The sequence below is a fragment of the Protomyctophum bolini genome, assembly GCF_963924005.1.
Source record: "Protomyctophum bolini genome assembly, chromosome: 13".
NCBI lineage: Eukaryota > Metazoa > Chordata > Actinopteri > Myctophiformes > Myctophidae > Protomyctophum > Protomyctophum bolini.
In genome coordinates, this window is record NC_137874.1 from 31007758 (window position 1) to 31028710 (window position 20953).

Below are 20953 nucleotides of genomic sequence, written 5' to 3' on the forward strand. Positions count from 1 at the left end.
TGAGTGGCGTTGATGTTATAAAATGTAGCATTAATTCCTGCTTTTAATATGCTGTATCACAAATAACAGCCCAGCCTGTGCACCCTGTTGTTTATTCCCTTGCTCCAAGCATCCTGAAAGCACAGATTCAGCAATGTCTGTCATTGCCTCCAACATTGCTCGCAGGGAAACGGGGTGGGGTCCGGCTCAGCTATTGAGACTCGAATGCCCCTAGAATCCACAGGGAGAAGAAATAGGCTTGACTTGTGTTTGTCTTTGGTGGGGAAAGCAATGCATGTCCACTCTTTGAGCTGGCAAGAGAGGATAACAGGGCCAGTGTGGCCTTCGGTGAAGAAATCAGAATAATCGTGCTTGACACCAGTAGTTCTAGAGTCCAGACTGACCCTAATCAACATTACATAGTGTAATTTCTCTAACGTCAGACGCATGAGGGGCCTGGTTCTCTAACGTTGGGTGATGTGCTAGCAGACGCAGGAGGGGCCTGGGGAAAGCGCTTATCTCTGCAGGGGGCTCTGAGAGATTTAAAGGGTGTGTCGAGAGTGTGTCGAGACTGATTTTTTTAAAAGCTCATCATCGGGGCTGTCTGTTGCTAGTGAAGATCTCGTCTTGAATTCTAAACCTAACATGGTCTATGTTGGCTTGAAGGCATTTATATCTAACTTGTAGGGATTTTTACAACTTGTCATGCTGCTTGCAGAATGAGCATGTTTTTTTTTACTGTCACGCAATGGTTGCAGCCCACATTTCCATTTGGGATAAGAGACGTCATGGAACATAATAGCTGAACAATGGATTGAGTGACCTAAATGTACCATAACGGTTCTGTTAGTTTGTTTGTGCGTGCTTGCGCGTGCATGCGTGCGAATCTTCATGAAACTTGAACAGTCAGTCAAAGAGATGATTCACTTTTGGGTTGGAAAGATTGAAGCCACAATCAAAGTGAAGGTCTGAGTCTGACTGTCAGCTAAATAACTGAAAACGGATGGGAAGAAGAATAGGCTGCTGAATAAGTGATTACGTTTTTGGTTGAAAAGTTAGTTACATTGGAGAGATAGAGACGTTGATGAGACATGATACTTTACTCATGTCAGATGTTTGACGGTAAGCCAGAGTTAACACTGCTATGTGTCACCAGACTTTGTACCTTGGAGGAAAGCCTGTTATTTGTTCTAAAACTAGCCGTGTGATCCGGTTTAGAAAAAAAAATAATAATAATTGTGGTTCCGGTGGTTGGTTCTGGGTTGGTTGGCGTTGCATTGTTTTTGTTCCCCGAATCAATTAGTTTAGTATTGCTAGTCGTGCTATGAGTTAGAATACAAATCAATTAGTTTAGTATTGCTAGTCGTGGTATGAGTTAGAATACAAATCAATTAGTTTAGTATTGCTAGTCGTGCTATGAGTTAGAATACAAATCAATTAGTTTAGTATTGCTAGTCGTGCTATGAGTTAGAATACAAAATGGTCAAACCAAACGATTACCAAACGGTTGGTTCCAGTCACGTGATGATGTGAAGTTATTTCCGTGGCCGACCGGATCAGAAACCCCAAAATGGTATGGCTAAGCCAGTTATATACACGCACACACGAACAAACATTTCAAACAACTGATACAAGAGAACAAGGAACCAATCCAAAGGCAACACTCCTGATAGGGTAGTGAACTTAATTACAACATTACATACTGTAGGGTGGAAGAGATCTTTTCATGAACAATTTGATTTCAGACACATCTCTTTGATAGATTCCACAAAATTAACATCTAATAGAGAGCTTTTACTCACTCATTGTGAAAGTGACCTCAGATAATGTGTATAAGTAGGGATTCTGTGCTCTCAGCGACCTGGAATCTGTGTGTGTGTGTGTGTGCGCGCGTTTGTGTGTGTGTGTGTGTGTGTGTGTGTGTGTGTACATGCACATGTGCAGGCACCTGTTTGGAGTATTTAATGAGGTGCTTTTTCACTTCTCATTTGCATCCCTGACAGCTATGATGTCACGCCGTCACATTCTCTAAAAATAAACCCGGTTCCATTTTTCCCACAAGTATGTGGACAGGAACATTCATCTCTGCTGTTGAACAATGGGCTACATTTGGAGGAGGACTGCATGCGTATGTAGCGTATAAGCCCACACAGTATTTGCCGTAGTACAAGACAATTTCACTCATCTGTCATTCTATTGCTTGCTCGACCCTAATCTTTACTACAGTACAGCTACATGCAGATACAGTACCATCTTAACCATTTCACAGAATGTTCGCTATCATCTAAATATCGTGTTTAGATGTACTGCAGTGCAAAGCATAGGAGCTTAAAGTGATGTTGGCACTCAAAGTGCACACATATGAACCTCCTCTGCTGCCTCGGGTTTAAATGTATAGAAAGAAATCGCGGTGCGATCCGAGTGAGACACACACAAACCGTACATTTTGAACGAAAGCAGACAGCGATTTATCTTTGGTCACTGACCGTGTTTTTTCCCTGTGCTGGGCAGGTTGTGTGGGCGCTGTGTAATCGGTCCATCGCATCACGGAAAGGGAAACTGCGAACCCCACAAAGGTGGGTTGAAAACGCAGTCAGTGACGTATCGTATCACGGCCACAAAGCACAGGCGGACACGGCACTTCCGCATACTCCACATACGCACGGTCTATGACTTGGCCAACCAAACCGCGCACAAAGTGTGCTCTTCTCAATTGTAAATAGATAACCTTAGACCCTTTAAGTTGTGAGTACTATATGTCCTCATAAATATCCCTTTTCTTTATATCCTCACGAGAACACACACACACACACACACACACACACACACACACACACACACACACACACACACACACACACACACACACACACACACACACACACACACACACACACACACACACACACACACACACACACACACACACACACACACACACACACACACACACACACACACACACACAGATTGATGAACTGGTGCTGTTAGCTGAGCCAAGCCTTTATCTACCCAAAGATCAACATGAATCTTATCTGCCTTGTGTGTGCTGCTGCCAATAGGCTCATTATAGAGGCCAGCCAGGCAAGCGGAGGAGACATGTGCTTGACTCTCTGATGTACAGAGCCTCTGTTCCCCCCATTAAGGATGCAATGGATTTCCTATACTGTCGCAAGGAGAACGAGAGAGAAAGAGGGATGAAGGCAAGGTAGCAGGGTGGCCTTTAACCACTATTATAACCCTATTGTATACTTGGTCGTACGACCGTGTGGTGCGGCTAAAATAGCAGATGCTCATAACACATCACGAAATCGACAATTTTTACTTCAAATGTTGTTATTTTTTTGGGGGGGGGGGGGCAATGGTAATTGAAATTGCCTTTACAATATATTGACATGTCCAAAATAGCAGAGGAGACATGTGTTTGACTCTGATGTACAGACACTCTGTTCCCCCCATTAAGGATGTAATGGATTTCCTATACTGTCGCAAGAGGGCGAGACAGAGAGAGAGAGAGAGAGAGAGAGAGAGGGAGAGAGAGAGAGAGAGAGAGAGAGAGAGAGAGAGAGAGAGAGAGAGAGAGAGAGAGAGAGAGAGAGAGAGAGAGAGAGAGAGAGAGAGAGAGAGAGAGAGAGGATGAAGGCAAGGTAGCAGGGTGGCCTTTAAGAAGTGGGTGAATGAGAAGCAGACCCTAAGGATGATTCAAGCACCGGAGACAGGCATGGATGTTAGCTCAGCAACAGACACTTCAAATTGGGTAGCCACAAGTAGAAGTAGCAGACGCGAGGGGGTGGAATATAGAGGTAAAAAAAGAGAGTGCCTGTCATTGAATATAGCTGTTAAAATACAGGATATCAGCGCTGTCGCTGATAATGAGGCCGAGAAAGTAGAGGTGGATGGCTCTATGATAATGAGAAGGTGGACAGCTTGACTGACAAATAGACACAGAGAAGCACTGCTACAGTAGGATATATATACTTCTCTTATCTGTACTGAGGTGTGTGTGTGTGTGTGTGTGTGTTGTGTGTGTGTGTGTGTGTGTGTGTGTGTGTGTGTGTGTGTGTGTGTGTGTGTGTGTGTGTGTGTGTCAGACAGACAGACAGACAGACAGACAGACAGACAGACAGACAGACAGACTAATCCAAGGTGATGATACTGTCTCTGTGAGGAGACATTAGTTTAATGGATTTCCAAGACGCTATACTGATTTTAAATACAAACTGCGGTGGCACCATCCTAAGTGGTAAATACAGTATATTCTCAGGGCCTTTAGCCAAAGTGCTTTACAATGTGCATTAAATTCACCCATTTACACAGCGACAGCAGAGACAGCCATCCACACAAGGTACCAGTACCACCCACACCAGGAGGAGTTAAGGGTTCAAGGAGACAAGGAGGAGATACAGTACTGTAGGCAGGAGGACACAGAAAGACAGAAAGAGCTGGGGATCATACCGCAGATTTTATAACTTGACCAGTTTGACCAGTTTGTATTACTACAATAAGACTACTACTACTACTACTAATAATAATAATATTACAACAGTACTACTACTACTAATACTACTACTAAAACCACTACTACTAGTAATAGTAGTAGTGTAGCACTAAATAATACTTATACTACTACTATAATAATAATAGCGACATAACTATTAACAATGGACATAACTTTGTTTTCAGTAATCTGTCATTCCATTAATAAATGTATATATCTGGGATACGTGTTTGATTTGGTTTATCATCACAGCTTTGCTCCGAGAGTCAAAAGCAAGCAAATGCTCATGTTTCTCAAGTAACAAATTAACCAAGCAAACCAAGGCTTTGTTTTAAAAACTGAACAGTATAGAATATAAACTCAAATAAAATAATAATAAAACATGAAAGGAATATCATAAAAGGCATTTAAACTTTTTATGGTTAACTTGGGGCACAGAATTGTGGTTTACTTGCCAAATGTGTGATTATGACCACTAAAATAATACTAATGAAACACAACTGTCAGGTTTACGAGGCTCAGACAAGGAAACAGCTTCAGCAAATTCAAGGCTATTACTTTCAGCCCATTTTTAATTAATTTGATAAGCTGCCATCTGGGACGTGCTATCGAATGCCAGGACCACAAATGTGGTGTTGAAGATGTCTCGGGTTGTTTTATATCATATTACCTAAGGGACATTAAAATGTTGGGTTTCTATCCACCAATCTTTGATCTAGATTTGCAAATATAGACATACATGCTGGAAGTTCTGCTATGTTATGTTGTGTCTTGTGGTGTTTGATCTTGTAATATTTAGGTCACTGCGGCTTATTACTGCGCTTCCTGCGCTTAGACGTGTTAGAAAAGAGATTGCCTCGCTGTGATTTAATAACGTTACAGCGGTGGAGAAGAGGACAGCAGAGGAGAAACAAATTGAGAAAGCCTCTAACATAGTAAAATACTCAGCGTGGGTTTAACTCTAAAATGGACCCACATTGAGCTGTGCAGGAACTCTGGCTCTAGTCTGATCGTATATACTCTTATAGACACTTAAACCCCTGTAGTCTTAGAGAACGGTACTTGAGTTCGGACCACTTTTCCAACCTACGTCAAATCTTTTCGACAAAAACAGCAAGCTCACAATGTGTCGTGCGTCACGGGCTAATGTTCCTTCCGGAAAATGGACGCCGGGGGATAGTGCACTGTGCACTGAAATGACATGAACTATCTGGCCTATTTCATGTCATGGCCTATACAGTAAGTGACTGTACAATCCTTTTATCCACTATTCTTCTCTGAGCGGATGTTGACAAAGGTTTTAGGTCTCCTAGCAACAATATCCTGAAAGCTTCTAGAGAAGAACAGCAGGGAAGGCAGCACGACTCACCTCTAGCTTTACTCTTTGAAGCCATTCCTGGAATCCCCAACGAAGACGGACAGGAAAGAAGAAGAAGAAGAGAGAGAGAGAGAGAGAGAGAGAGAGAGAGAGAGAGAAAATAGAGAGGGGGCAGGAAAGCACAGGGAGAGAAAAGAGAGAGAACAAGTGATTAGATCAATGCCGGAAAAGGTCACTGTGCCGATTTCTGAAGTGTAGAGGTGGCGTTTTTTATCTTCACCGTCAGTCATTCGGTGCGAGTGCTTCCCCCAAACGATACTGATCACTCTATTCCAGTGGTTTTCAACCAGTGGTCTGGGGACCACCAGTGGTCCTTGAGGATGTTCCAGGTGGTCCCCAGCTAAATGATGGAGAGTTGGTGACCAAATGGACCTTTATAGATCTTTAACTCTTGAGAGCGTAAAATGAAACCAAATGGACCCGTCGGTGCAGGTCAATTTGGTTTCATTTTACATTCTCAAGAATTACATTATTGTTGCATTACTTGATCTACAAGACGTCTACACAATTTCAGAATGTAGTATAATTGTTATTTTGCCTGTTATCTCTCCTATCTTACCAACATCAATACAGCATGGAATTGTGGACAAAATCATATCCAACAACAACCAAATATCCTTTTGTTTTGTGTCCGAGAGGCAAAATGCCATCAAATGGTGGTCCGTGGCTCAAAAGCCCAATACATAATGGGCCTTGATATGACAATACGGGTTGAAAACCACGGCTGTATTCTCATCTCCATCAGTCTGGTAGAGGGAATGCTGTTGGTTACATTCCATCAGTGGCAGAATGGGCAGAGACCTTATGGGCACCTTTCAATTAGCCCCCATTTATTACGTGATCCTTGCGAGCGCATGCTTTGTCTGATAATGGTGCTCTCGAGACCCAAATGGATAGGGTTATTTCTACATTAGGCTGCTGACTGCTGTACATATAGCGTCATCTAAAACAAGACACAACAAATGTGGAGTGGTTTTATGGCTGAGTACTGCAGTTTACACACACGAATGCCCAAATGCGCGCACACACACACACACACACACACACACACACACACACACACACACACACACACACACACACACACACACACACACACACACACACACACACACACACGCACACACACACACACACACACACACACACACACACACACACACACACACACACACACACACACACACACTTTTTATGCACAAACAATAACAGTATTGGTACAGTAGGACACTGTTGAGCTGTTTGGATAATTAAACCCAGGGGAATCTTATTCCCTGTCAGTCACCGACAGCAGCCCCATGCTAAGATGTCACAACAACACTAAGGATGATTTGAAATCCTCACAGTAGGAATGCTGACCTAGCGTGGCTCACATTACTCTTTCAAACTTCACTAAATAATTATTCTTGACCTGACAAAGGTTAAGTTGATTCTGATAACTCTTCTCTGGGAACAGTTTAAACAGCCAGTTTAATAATAAACACATGCTTTGTACACATATTGGATGTGTTTGTGCTTGTTATTTGTATGTGCATAACTTGTATGAGGCTTGAATGCAAACGTATGCAATTGTTCTAGACAAGACCCACGCACGCACACACTGTATATATAACGTATGTCCGTATGACAGGTGAGTGGAATAGCATGTGCCACTTTATCTCTCATCTCCCATCGTCACAGGGGCTTACTTCCTGCAGTCCAAAGGCTTTTCCGTCTTCCCTCACCCCTGCATTCTCCTGCATGCTGTGCTGTCTAGATATGTCAGAACTCTGGTCCACATGATCTCGTAGGGGAATAGTCAGATCCAAAAATCTGTTCAGCCTGGGGAGATGGCGGGGGCAGAATCGATCTACAGCTACTCACGCCCCACCCGCTCACGTATGTATGTACTGTACAGTATGGTACAGTAGTATAGTATAGTAGTAAAAGACAGAAATAGACATAGAAAGAGAGAGGGGGGGGGAGCAGGAGGGAGAGAGAACAGGAGACAGAGAGCGAGAGAGTGAAAGAGAGACCGAAAGAGAGAGGGGGAGAGTGAAAGAGAGAGAGAGAGGTGGCTGCCAAACACAATGAGGGAAGGAGAGAGAAGCAGTAGGAGTCGACTCTTCAGTACATTCTCTAAATCTCGGCACTTGTATCTCGGAGCATTACAGTTACCAGGCAACCAGAACAACAGTTCAGCAGGTCCCCGTGAGCTGAAATTGAATAAAACACTTTTCACTCGACTCACTCGGTTCCCTCATCTTACCATGCTATGAGCAGAGTATTCCCAATCCATTACACAACGGCAAGTGCTCAGAGCGGCCTCTCTGCAGACTCGATGGGACACTCTAAAGCTACATTAGGACACATTTGTGCCTAGGGAACATATAGCATGTATTTACCAGGGATACAACTAGGGAACATACAGCATGTATTTACCAGGGATACAAAACCCTTTCAGGTGCTTGTCGGTGCTGTATAGTTAACATCCAGGTCATTGGGGGGGAAAATACACACCTCAGAGCCAGAGCCTAAATCCAACCTGTGCTGTGAGGCGCTATGAGCCATCCCCCTGATCAGCTATGTGTGTGTACGCACATGCACGTGCGTGCATGTGTGTGCATGTGCGTGCATGTGCGCACGTGCATGCCGTGCCGTGCGTGCATGCGTGCGTATAAACATAATACTGTATATTATATAATATAATCAAAATGAAAACTATTCGGAAATATCTGGTTTAAAAAACACAATCCTCTTAGTATCAAACCTTTTCGTATTCCGTCAAGGCAATTCAGAATTTTGCCCTATTTTATCCAACATGATTTTGGCACCAACATACTGTAGCTGCAGTAGCTTGAAACAAGCAACAGTGGAGCCACCACTGGTCTCATGATGTGAGCTCTTGCAAATCCATCATTTACAGAAGCTTGTAGGAGAAAATAAATGTCACTGGCGAGCACCGTGTTACTCTTATTTTGAAAAATGTGTTCTCTGAAGGTGAAAACTCACTGGCATTTACAAGTTTATGAGAGAATTTCCATTCAGAGCCACCTGGAAGACCTGGTCTGACTCTGGGCCGGATCCCACCTGGGTCTGCATATAAGAGACACATTAGAGATTCAGTGGTTCAACTTGAAGAGTCATGTTTTAGTCCAGTCGTATAATAAAGGACTATTAGACATGCATGAAGAGACAAGGCTATCTGTCTTTATACTGTATACGTCTGTATTCATCTTCAACATTTGGAAGAAGGGAAGATGAGTATGCCCTCTCGATTTATCTGTGCTTTAATTCCAGGATTAGCAGAATGGTACAGTTCTGTCGCCTCACAGCTAGAAGGTCCTGGGTTCAATTCCCGCTGGGGACGCTGTGGGTGCTGGCGGCATGCTCTCTCCTCAGTGCCCATCCCTGAGGCTGGGTTGGCGAAAGGGCCTTTCTGTGTGCAGGTTCTCTCCATGTCCCCTAGGGTAGGGTAGGTACCCTCACAAAAAACATTCAGTAATCCTGGTCTCTAAACTGCCTCCCCCTGGCCAGCGCCTGATGGAGGGGAAAGGAACTGGTTGGAATAACGTGTTCCTTCCATGCGCTACTTCCGACCAGGGAAACTCCCCCCTGTCAGGTGTAAAGGAGCGACTTGGACACTCATGCATGAAGGAAGCATGAGTTCAAGTCTGTTGCTCTCCCCAGGTTGGCGGAGCATTGTGACATGCATATTTTTGGCTGTAGTATAAATCTGACCGAAGCTATAACACTGGATCCCTGGTCTCCGTTGTGTTGGGCTGTTCCTGGCGGGGGTATTTAGATAATAAAACATTGTATACTGTTTGTATGAATGTGGAGGTTTCTTAGAAATTGTTATCGTTGACCACTTGAACCCATAGTGCCTGCATGCGCACTATTCTGGGGGGGACATCTGCCCAAAATAGCCCAGACCATAATGCATTTAATTGTGAGCTTCTAGATCTGCTATTCCTCGATTTTGTAACCCATTTTTCACCCCTGTGTCTTGTGATCCTCTGTGACACCTTGTGTCACAGTGGGCTAATTCATCGTGGTATGAAAGATGGATTTAGATCCACCTATTATCATACAAAAGCATTACATAGTAAATGTTATTTACCACAGGAAGATGATCAGAAACTGATGTATAGTGACAGAAGATCATGGTTGAAGATGCAAATCCCAGAGAAGTCAAACACAGCCCAGATTACTTGCGTATGAGGCACCTCATGTCTACGGTTGAATGCATTTCCATGCATGTTAAATATTATGTTAATACGCACATAAGGAAATAAAACTGTAAAATACCACACGATAATAGTGTATTGTATTTGCATACTAGCCTAGGTATATATTAGACATTGAACGTGCTACAGTATGAGGAGGAAAAAAATCCAGTTAGTCAGTCAGTCAGTCAGTCAGTCAGTCAGTCAGCCAGCCAGCCAGCCAGCCAGCCAGCCAGCCAGCCAGCCAGCCAGCCAGCCAGCCAGCCAACCAGTCAGTCAGTCAGTCAGCCAGCCAGCCAGCCAGCCAGCCAGCCAGCCAACCAGTCAGTCAGTCAGTCAGTCAGTCAACCAGTCAGTCAGTCAGTCAGTCAGTCAGTCAATCAGCCAGCCTATACAGTGTAGTCGTGTTAGTGGTTGGAACAGAAAGCCCGGGGCACTGAGTTCTGAACAGGTTGTGTTCTGTCTCTGAATGTCAGTAGGGAGCTGTCATAAATAAACTGTGTGAGAGTTCATGCAGGCACCCCTACTGGGTTGAGCACACACATGCACACACACATTCTTACAGTCTTAAGTATTGCTGGCATCTTGGCCAAAAACATAGGACACTGCTACATGGGAGGAAGCATATTCTTCTTCTTTTTTTTTTACTTACATTTTTATCCCACGATTTTGTAACCCATTTATCCACCCGTGTCAATTATCTAATGTGATCCTGGGCTCTACAGTCTACACACCCTCCGCCAACCTGGGGAGAACAACGGACTTGAACTCATGCTTCCTTCATGCATGAGTGTCCAAGTCGCTCCTTTACACCTGACAGGGGGAGTTTCCCTGGTTGGAATAACGTGTTTCTTCCACGCGCTACGTCCAACCCAAGAGTCCAGTATTAATGCATGTTTTTTGTGAGGGTACCTATACCCTAGGGGACACGTGGAGAACATGCAAACTCCACACAGAAAGGCTCTTTCGCCAAACCCGCCTCAGGTATTATGACGCGGAGGAGAGGACACACTGCCAGAGTCACCAGAGATGACGGTTGAAAAAGTACGTATTGTAATCTTGACTTTTTTAATAACAAAAGAATATACTGTAGACTACTAATATACTAATTAGAATGCTAATGCAGAGCAAGGCAGCCGGCCAGTGATATTATATTATATTATATGATATTATATGATATTATATTATATTATATTATATTATATTATATTATATTATATTATATTATATTATATTATATTATTATTTAGTGTATCATTTAAATTCAGGGTTGAAAGATGGGGTACCATAATAAGGCAAAAAAAAGCATTATGCTTTAAGTAGCATGTGACGTGATAATGATTCTCTAACTCTAAGGATCATAAAAAACCTTGAAGGATTACTATTGCAGTGTCCTTTGGGTCAAACCTTAGATTGACTGGCCTATTTGTCACCTGGCTGGTAGTGCTGAGTGAGTAATCACTATCATTATGCATTCACAAGCACCTCTAAACACATAGCATCTACTGTATATCACACATGCTAGTCTAGCACATAATGATAATTCCCCCCCCCCCCTCGTTTGTTGTTCACAATTCAATGACACAGGTCAAGGCCTCAGGAAACAGTAGCTGGGAGAGTATGGCTTGGACAACTAAACGGTGACCATCCATCAAGGTGCCTCAGAAGAACTCTAGAAAGATTGAACTGTCTAGTTTCATTCATTCAATGCAAATGAATGAATGAATGAATGAATGAACAAAGAAACAGATACAAAAACCTCCTGAACATTGAAAACGATGAAAACAAATCAATTTTAATTTGATTTAGCGCTGATTTTTGCTTCTTATTGGGCTAATAAATGAGTGTGGTAAACATTGTTAATTAAACGAAATTGAGGTTACTCAATGGAGGCTATTGACACCATACTGTGTGCATTATTAGATTCTGACTTTAATGATTTGTTTGTTTCTCGTTACGCAGACTTTCTGCTGTTTGTTTTTGTTTCCTAATCAAGCACATTTGATTTACACCACTTGACAAGATTATGTGCGTATACACTTTTCTGCTTTTCCTGCTTTTCTCTGTGCGTGCAAAAGCGCATACACATGCACTGTGTCATTAAAGGAGAATTCCATGCTAGAATGCTTTCTTACCTTTCTTTGTAGTCGTTACGTCCCCACCAAAGAGGTCCAGGTGTTTTTTTGTGCAAAAGCTCCTTATTGGCTATTTCCCCTACCATAAGCACTCAATGAATTGCATTGAATTGAATGGGAATTGAATGGGGCTATGGGGTGTTGTGCTAATTTGCTTATTTCCATCAAAATAAGTAGTAAACTGTGCCGCTTGGGATATTATTTACATTATGAAGAGAGGATATATACAAAAAACATATAATTTTGAGCGATGGAAATAAGTGAATTAGCACAACACCCCATAGCCCCATTCAATTAAATGCAATTCATTTAAGGCTTATGGTAGGGGAAATAGCCAATAAGGAGCTTTTGCACAAAATAACACCTGGACCTCTTTGTTGGGGACGTAACAACTACAAATAAAGGGAAGAAAGCCTTTTAGCATGGAATTCTCCTTTAATGTAATCAGCACTCAGTCTTGTGACCTAAACCACAGAAACAGACTACTCCAACAACACAACTTGATATTCCCCCTTTGACCCTGCATGGGAATTCTTTCTGACAGATGGACAGTGTTTGTCAGGTGCTGGTAGATGAATACGATGCCTTCATTATCCTGCTGCAATTGCATATGGCTTATTCATTTCATAGATTCATTCTTCTCCACACTTAAATATTTGAAGCTATAAAGATGGAGAGACCAACACTTTGCAATGTGCGTTAAATTCACGCATGCATGCACGCAGGCACGCACGCAAGCACGCACGCACACACAACCATGCAAGGCACCAACCTGGTCATCAGGAGCAGTTATGGTCTTTACTCAACACTGTAGACAGTGGGCACCAATAGCAGGAGGAGCCGGTAACAAGGAACACTCTGCTTTCTACTGTAGATGGCTGCTCTATCCGATGAGCCACTGCTGTGTGATAGATTGATAGACTACCACTATGGTACAGAATGGGATTACAAGCACAGGGATGGGGTCTGGGGAAGAGATGATCTAGAGATCCAACATAAGACATAAGGTGTATTATAAGGTAAGATAAGAATGAATAAATACATATATACATTTATAGTGCAATCCTACTCTTCGGAATCGACTTCCTCTCGTGGACTGGCTGTGCCCATGCTTGCCGGTAATAGATGGATGCAAACAGCCTTGCCTCACAAAATGGGATTGGAATATTGGAAAATGCCAATCAAATGCCCAGAGAACAGAATAAACACAATCTGTCCTCATTGTCAACCATATTGGCGATACCTCACAGCAGCTATCAGCTATAGGAGCATTGTCAAAGGAAATAACACTTCTTTACCTACAATGTTACAAATTACAATGCAATGTTAGATTATCTGTTCAGCGGTGGTTTTCATTACTCTCGGATCGTCAAAGTGTCATCGGTAATGGCCTTTGTTATTGTGAAAACACAGTCCAAATCAGACAAGCTCCTTGCATCTGCAGTGTTCAAACAGAGTGAGAAAACCTTCAACTTGTCTCATTAAATCTAGGCACCAAACACAAACTGTTTAAAACATCATGTGGACTGCCACTTCCACAATCAGACTCCCCCTTCTTTGCCATGACTTATCTCTCACATCCAGTGTCCAATTTAGCCTTTTCCGTCTTGTTTTTCCCTCTCAATTTCTGCCTGCTGTCATACATATCCTTTCCAATCACAACTCCTTGTGATTGGAAGGAGTGCAACATTACATGTGCAACATCAATACCGTAATTCTTTCTGGTGTTCAAAAGTTGAAGCCAATTCAGGGAACAAACTGCCAGGTAAAGCAAAATAAGCACAAATAAACAAAACACAAAGACGGAGCTCCAAGTCCTCAGTCAAACATTCTGCGGAAAAACGTGGGGGAAGAGCAGTTTGCAATTCATTTTCAATGGGTTTTGACGAAACAGATTTTCTTGATGCAACAGAGACATAGAGAACGTGCTCTGTCGCTGTTTCGACAGTGTGAGCGTCACCCAAAAGAACACGACAAGGGGCCAGGAAGAAAGCCAGAGAACCACACGGATTGGACAGGTTTAATGCACCCCAAAGACAGTGACTAGCTGCCTGTAATTCCTTTTTCAACCAAGCAATAAACAGCAACACGCACGCACTTCTCTCAGTATATTGCAGAGTATACAACAACCAAGCAAGATATAGCAGCACCCCATAGCAATGCATAGCAGCAGACATCATGGGGCAGAATCAATGAAAATCCATTTGGCAAAAATTACAATTATGACCTTTGATGTCTTCAATCACGTAGTAATCCATAATCAATGGCGGACGCTGCATGTTTGCCGGCCCAGTAAAGGTGAACTTCTCAGGATACAACTGTCTCCTCCAGGGACTGCTGATGCTGACTTCCTTCCAAAAACTTTGCAATAGACTCTCGGAGAGCTTCTCGTTTGAATGTAATCATGTACAAAGACGCAAGATTCCGGGGTAAGGAAAAACAATTCTGCCGCATTCTAGAAACAGCAAATAACCACACAAGCACATGGTAGTGTCAGGAATCAGGCATGACCAATCAATTTAAGCAGGCAAAGAGGGACAAACTAGGCAGTGCCAGTTTTGCAAAATTGAATGCAGTGATTGCATCCACATCATGTTATGTAATGACGCTACTGTTATCACAATTGGTTAATATGAGCCCAGCCCAGAAATGGGTGGGCCCAGGCCTACCTAGTAGGCTTGTGCGTGCGTGCGTGCGTGCAAATGTGCGTACGCATACGTGCGCGTGCATGGCAATGGTGGCCTGTTTTTAACGTCAGGTCATTCTACTGACTTATATGCAGCTCTCCTCCCACCCAGAAAGGTCACAGCAAGCAAGGCCATAAACACACGCTTACATGCATACTCAGACAGACACGCATGCATTGCAGACACAGACGTGCTGCTTGCACCTCGACGTGCTGTTCCTGTAAAGTGGCTGAGAAAACAACTATACAAACACACTTCACCACCAGACAAACAAGGTCTTATTCCCACAGTGCAGCATGCCGTACTATCTATAGGCGGAATAGGTTATATCTTTATCTGTGTCGGAAAGAAACCTTGTATCTCATTTAGATGTTGTAACATACATTTTCAGGAGTGTTGCCATGGATTTGTTCCTTGTTCTGCTTTCTATCAGTTCTTCGAAATGTTGCTGTTGCTTGCTTGTGTGTGTGTGTGTGTGTGTGTGTGTGTGTGTGTGTGTGTGTGTGTGTGTGTGTGTGTGTGTGACTGTGTGTGTGTGTGTGTGTGTGTGTGTGTGTGTGTGTGTGTGTGTGTGTGTGTGTGTGTGTGTGTGTGTGTGTGTGTGTGTGTGTGTGTGTGCGCGCGCGTGTGAATGCGTGCATGTGTGAACAACAACAGCATGTTGACCGAATCAGTCTTTGTCTAATATGAAAACTATTCTCAAAATCAATTAAATCAACTCAAAATCAAGTTTAATCAATAATGTTCAATGTCCAATTTAGATGTTGAATGTGTGCCATCTCCATCTGTATCTAATTTCAAGTCTGATTGAATCTGTGGTCTATAAGCTTAAACACCCACTCATTCAGTCCACCACTTTTCTCTCTCTCTCAATCACTCATTCCCACGCTGTTTCAATTCTGTTTCTCTCTCTCTCTCTCTCTCTCTCTCTCTGTCTGTCTGTCTAACTGTCTGGAAGCTACACACACACACCCATGCACACACACACGCATGCACACACAGCTTTTGGTGCTTTATTGCTTCTGTTCGATACGATGCATAGGATATAATAATAATAATACAACTTTATTTGTATAGCACCTTTCATGACATGAAATGCAGCTCAAATGTGCTTTACATGGCAATGGAGAAACGCAAGGCATAAAACATTAAAATAATAGCAGTAATGCAATACATTGAGGACATGAATAATGAATTTAAAAGATCAATTAAAAGCAAGAGTGTAGAAAGGGGGGGGGGGGGGGGTGGTTAAAAGTCGTTCAATGGTAGAGAATAGGACTCTGTTCTCATTAATAAAGCCAGAGAAATATGCCTGCTTTGCCAGACGTGAGGCTTTGTTATGCGACTGTTGACTTTTTAAGAATCTCTAGGTGGATAGTGAGTTAGTTTTTTCTCCAAACTCGCTCAGCTCTACAACATTCTTTCTTCAGTGAACGTGTATGCTCATTAATCCAGGGTGTTACTAATAATAGGGAAGACTCCGTTCGATGAAAGTTACCACAGTTCTTGACCATCTAAGTCCCCAACACACATACTGTACTGTACATACTGTACTCCCTCTCGTGGGATGGGTTTGTTCAGAGTTCCTGTGAATCTTTACCTGGTACAAGACTTAAGAGAGTTGAGAGCACAGCACAGCCAGTGCTGTGCTTGCAAGAAAAGGTGGAGAGTGGATTGATTTAGCTTCTTCTCAAAGACAACTAATCACTTGATATCTGTAAAATTCCATGTCATGTTCAACTCATAAACATTTCAGGTTCAGCATACGCACAGGAACACTCATGCACAATTCTATACAGTACACAGCAGGACACAAACACACACACACACACACACACACACACACACACACACACACACACACACACACACACACACACACACACACACACACACACACACACACGCACACGCGCATGCACACGCGCACACGCACACACACGCGCACAAACGCACACCCCATAAAACCTGGCCATTTAAGGCCTTAAAGAAATTCCCTCCCGGCTCCAGGAGCACATTTCAATTTCCTCAAAGCACCCTTGGGGAGATGAAGCTCATGAATCTCCTCAACGGGAAAAGTCAAGGAGGAATTGCACAGGGATGATGGACACACACTGACATGCAAAGACATACACACAAACACAGTCTTTCTCTCTCACTGCGCCTGTCCGCCACGCGCACATACGTTTGTATAACAGACATCAAATAAACGTATGCATACACGGAGTCACGCACACACACACACACGCATGAATGCACATGCGTGCGCACAGATGCAGTATGTCTGATGCCTACTGTATACGTATGTGTGAGTAACCTTCATTGATTTCCACTGGCTATGAGCATCTTAAACACCCATATACTTTGTTATATGATGAATACTGAACATCTACCAGCTTGGCTTGTGCTGTAGAGCTGCTATCTTTTGCTATCTTTGAAAGACTTTGAAAATAAATTCAAAAAATTCTACATTTGGTGAAATATTTTGAATTAATTCGACAATTTTGACCTACATACTGTATATACTGAAATGTGCAAAATTGCTCTTAAAAAAGTGAGGACTGAGCAGAATGTCCACAGGTAACAGTTTTTTCGCTGCACGCACGCACGCACGCACACAGAGGCGTATGCTCCTACTGTACTGTCAGAAAGGTATTGCAGCTGGATGACAGACAGCCTGGGTCAGGCCATAACTCAGAGGATGCGTTTACTGTTTCCACAGCTTCTTCAAATGAATAGTTTGCAGGGTGCTGCTGTATTGTGATGGATATCCTGGAGGTAACAAATGGCCTCCCGTGGACAAAGCTTTTGAAGTGGCTGTGTGCGCCTGGTCACCAACCTGTAATCTCCACCCATTCGTCACCGACTGAAGGCGATTTTCCAGTGGAAAAATGAAAATAGAAAAAACTTCCTAGGTTGATACAACCTTCATTTTTATATATTTATCGATGTGTTGTTTTGTTTTACCTTGCTGGCCTCGCGTTTGAGGTCAGAATCCCTAAGGGGATATGAGAGTTACCCTGGACTTAACATGTTATTCTCCTAAGGGGGATCGTGTATTCTGTTCAAGCGTGTGCTTAGGGAATATTTCTGAAGGGATCTGTGTGTGAGAGCTGGCGGCTTTTATCCGTGCTCGGCAATGAGGCAACATTCGGCGTCCGAGGAATATATCCACCGAAACCTTGTCCAACTCCCCTCACCACCCCCCACCCTTCTCCCCTCCCCACCCCCCACCCAGCTTCACTCTTGAAGCTTTGATGTTACAGGGCGGGTTACCACAGCGCAAATTATTCAAAGGTCAACGAACAGAGTTTCGTTCGGGGGATTGTGGCATGTGATAGAGGCTAAAATGGTGGCAAATTGGCAAAAATGACCACTGTGACACTGCGGGGAGGTGACTGGTGAACCCCCCACCCTGCTCCACCCCCTGCCACCCTGCTCCACCCCCTGCCATCCTTCCATCCCCTGAGGGACAACGCCACATCAGGCACCACATGTGATCCCCATTGGTTACTTCTCCAATCATCCACCCTAAACAGTTAACCTCAATACTTTTGTCTTCTCTGTCTCTTTCTGTCTAGGGGGTTGTGTTGTCAGTGGAACAGGACAGCAGATAAAGACCTGACAGCCAAGGGATTTTAACAAGCTCAGGGGAACTCTGCACTCTCTATGGATTGGTGTTGCAGTGAACTGTGATTGGTCTTGTGTGTGTGCGTATGCACGTGTGCGTCATGTGTGTGTATGTGTTACAGTAGGTAAGCTTTTTTTTACAATTCATATTGTATGCATTCATGTTTGCTCACATGTACCAACATGTGAATGGTGAAAGCATTTGTGAACCAATGGTATCAGTATCGCTTTGGTTATCGTGAATTAATTCAAATACATTATTCAGTGAATCAAGGTTAAAACTATTTGAAACTAAAACAGTCACTTTTGTTCTAATACTTATATATTATATATTATAATAATTATTATTGTAGGCTATTTGTATTGCACTTTTCATTCACAAGGAATCCCAGAGTGCTACATGGTAAACACATAATCAATCATAGAAGGTTAAAAAAGAAACATGGTTATTTAAAAGTGCATAGAGTTTTTGGAGAAATGTGTGTTTTTAACTACACCTGAAAATGTGTGTGCATAGGAGATGTACAGTACCATGCATGTCAGCATCACATCTACACACAATGTGAAGAAGACAGAAGGCTTAATGGCATACAGTACAGTATGTGCAGATTTCTTTTTTTCAATTCTGATCCTCATTTTACCCCACCCCATATCATAGGCTTAGTTGTGCATATAGGCTACACAGCTTACACGTTGTATTGCTGGACCTGGACAGCAGAGAATGATAAAACCTAATATATTTGTTGTGTGGCGTTGTGTCCCACACAGCAGATTGACAGTCAAACACTGTTGTACTATGAAGTCTACATTAAGCAAGAGGGAGTGGAAGAGAGAGAGAGAGAGAGAGAGAGAGAGAGAGTGAGAGAGAGAGAGAGAGAGAGAGAGAGAGAGAGAGAGAGAGAGAGAGAGAGAGAGAGCACGTGTGGAGAGGGAGGGGAGGTTTGACATACCCAAGGGATCTTCTAACCTTCAGCTTTTGTCTTTATGTGCCTGCTTCCATACTCAATTGAGTGTGTGTGCGTGCGTGCGTGCGTTTGTGTGGGCTGTACTGTAGGTGTAATCTTAATCAATTCATTCAGCATAGCTATAGCTTGCATTATTCATAAACATTCATACACAGAACATTCAATCTATTGAGTGAGTGAGGTGCATTTGCACATACATAGTACACAAGCACACACAACATGTGCACACAAGATAAATGAAATATACTACACATAGATAAAGAGAGCAGGCGAGAGAGAGAGAGAGAGAGAGAGAGAGAGAGAGAGAGAGAGAGAGAGAGAGGAGACCAGATATTCAGCTAAGCTTCTATTGAAGTTATACTGTAGGTAAGTGAACAAAGCTCCAAAATATATAGCCTTTCCAAAGACTTTCACTGACAGCCACACATCCCTTTTACAAACCCTGAGACGTTACAAACCCTGACCACAATATTTTCAACATTAACCATGGCGTTGGCGTCCCCCGTGGCATCCCTACACTCTGTGGGCTTGTAGACAGGCTGCTTTAGTTATTTGTGTCATATGATGAAGAGGCCTGGGTGAAGAGGCCTGGAGGTGGTTAATTTCCTCCTTTAGATGATGCTTTGAAAGTAGCAAGCCCTCTTTACCTGCCCATCAGTCCAGGCCCTGTATGGGGTGGCAGAGACGCACAGTGCTAATAGCATTGCAGGCACAGCCAGCAACACAGATCGATACAGGACAGTTTCTCATTGTCCTCTCCTACCCCGATGAAAAGCTTTTACTCTGGCAGGGCACACCGTTATATACAGCAATTACATCCTCCGCTGCTGCACTTGTATAAGAAGCCAGGCTGAGTCCATAAATGCCTGGCTCTTCCCTGCAACAGCAGGGTTTCTGGGGCATTTTATGCCACTCGCAGTGTTAATGCCTGCGTAAATTAGCACAATATATGGTTGCTTGTGAGTGCATTATGATTCCAGTGGTTGAAAGCCATGCAAAGACTAACGCACACAAGCTAGAAATTGGCTTAGATGATGATTGGCTACATGAGTGATGAATAACAGCCTCACAGTATCTCATAGATATTGAGTTTGGGGTTATTGATATTTAATTGTAGAGGACACTTACAGGAAATGAGAAGGTAGAAAGAGTGGCATTCCATATAATGGGCACGAACCTATGACAAGCAGCATAAGCCACTATGACAGATATTGGCCCGGTTTCTCAAAGGACACCATGATGTAAGAAGTGGTGCTGCACATGCTCAGTTGCTCCTCTAGGCGTAGGAGTAAAGAGAGCCAAACACTGAACTTCTTACACCATGGTGTAAGAAGTATCCTTTGAGAAACCGGGCCATTTTCGTTTGGCTCACTATGGTACCGTGATGATAAGTCAGTAGTTCCTGGATGAGTATACAGTCACTGCTGTTTTCCTTTTTACTGTGTAGCTAAGCTATCTCCCAGTAATAATAGA

The 20953-nt window shown here is 43.1% G+C and overlaps 1 protein-coding gene across 4 annotated transcripts in view; it reads right to left on the reverse strand.

Moving 5' to 3' along the window:
- cadm2a (cell adhesion molecule 2a) overlaps positions 1-20953 on the reverse strand; it is a 318209-nt gene that overhangs the window by 93461 nt on the left and 203795 nt on the right. The window contains exons 1-2 of one of the 4 annotated variants that reach the window (XM_080780501.1): positions 8847-8870; positions 5847-5873 (exon numbers count right to left, since the gene is read on the reverse strand). The exons of 2 other annotated variants lie outside the window; for them this stretch is intronic. In XM_080780501.1, the coding sequence (XP_080636627.1) occupies positions 5847-5871 (25 nt within the window). In that variant the 5' untranslated portion in view covers positions 5872-5873; positions 8847-8870. Of the gene's footprint in view, positions 1-5846; positions 5874-8846; positions 8871-20953 lie in introns of those variants that run through there. One more of the 4 variants, XM_080780499.1, reaches the window with a different exon arrangement.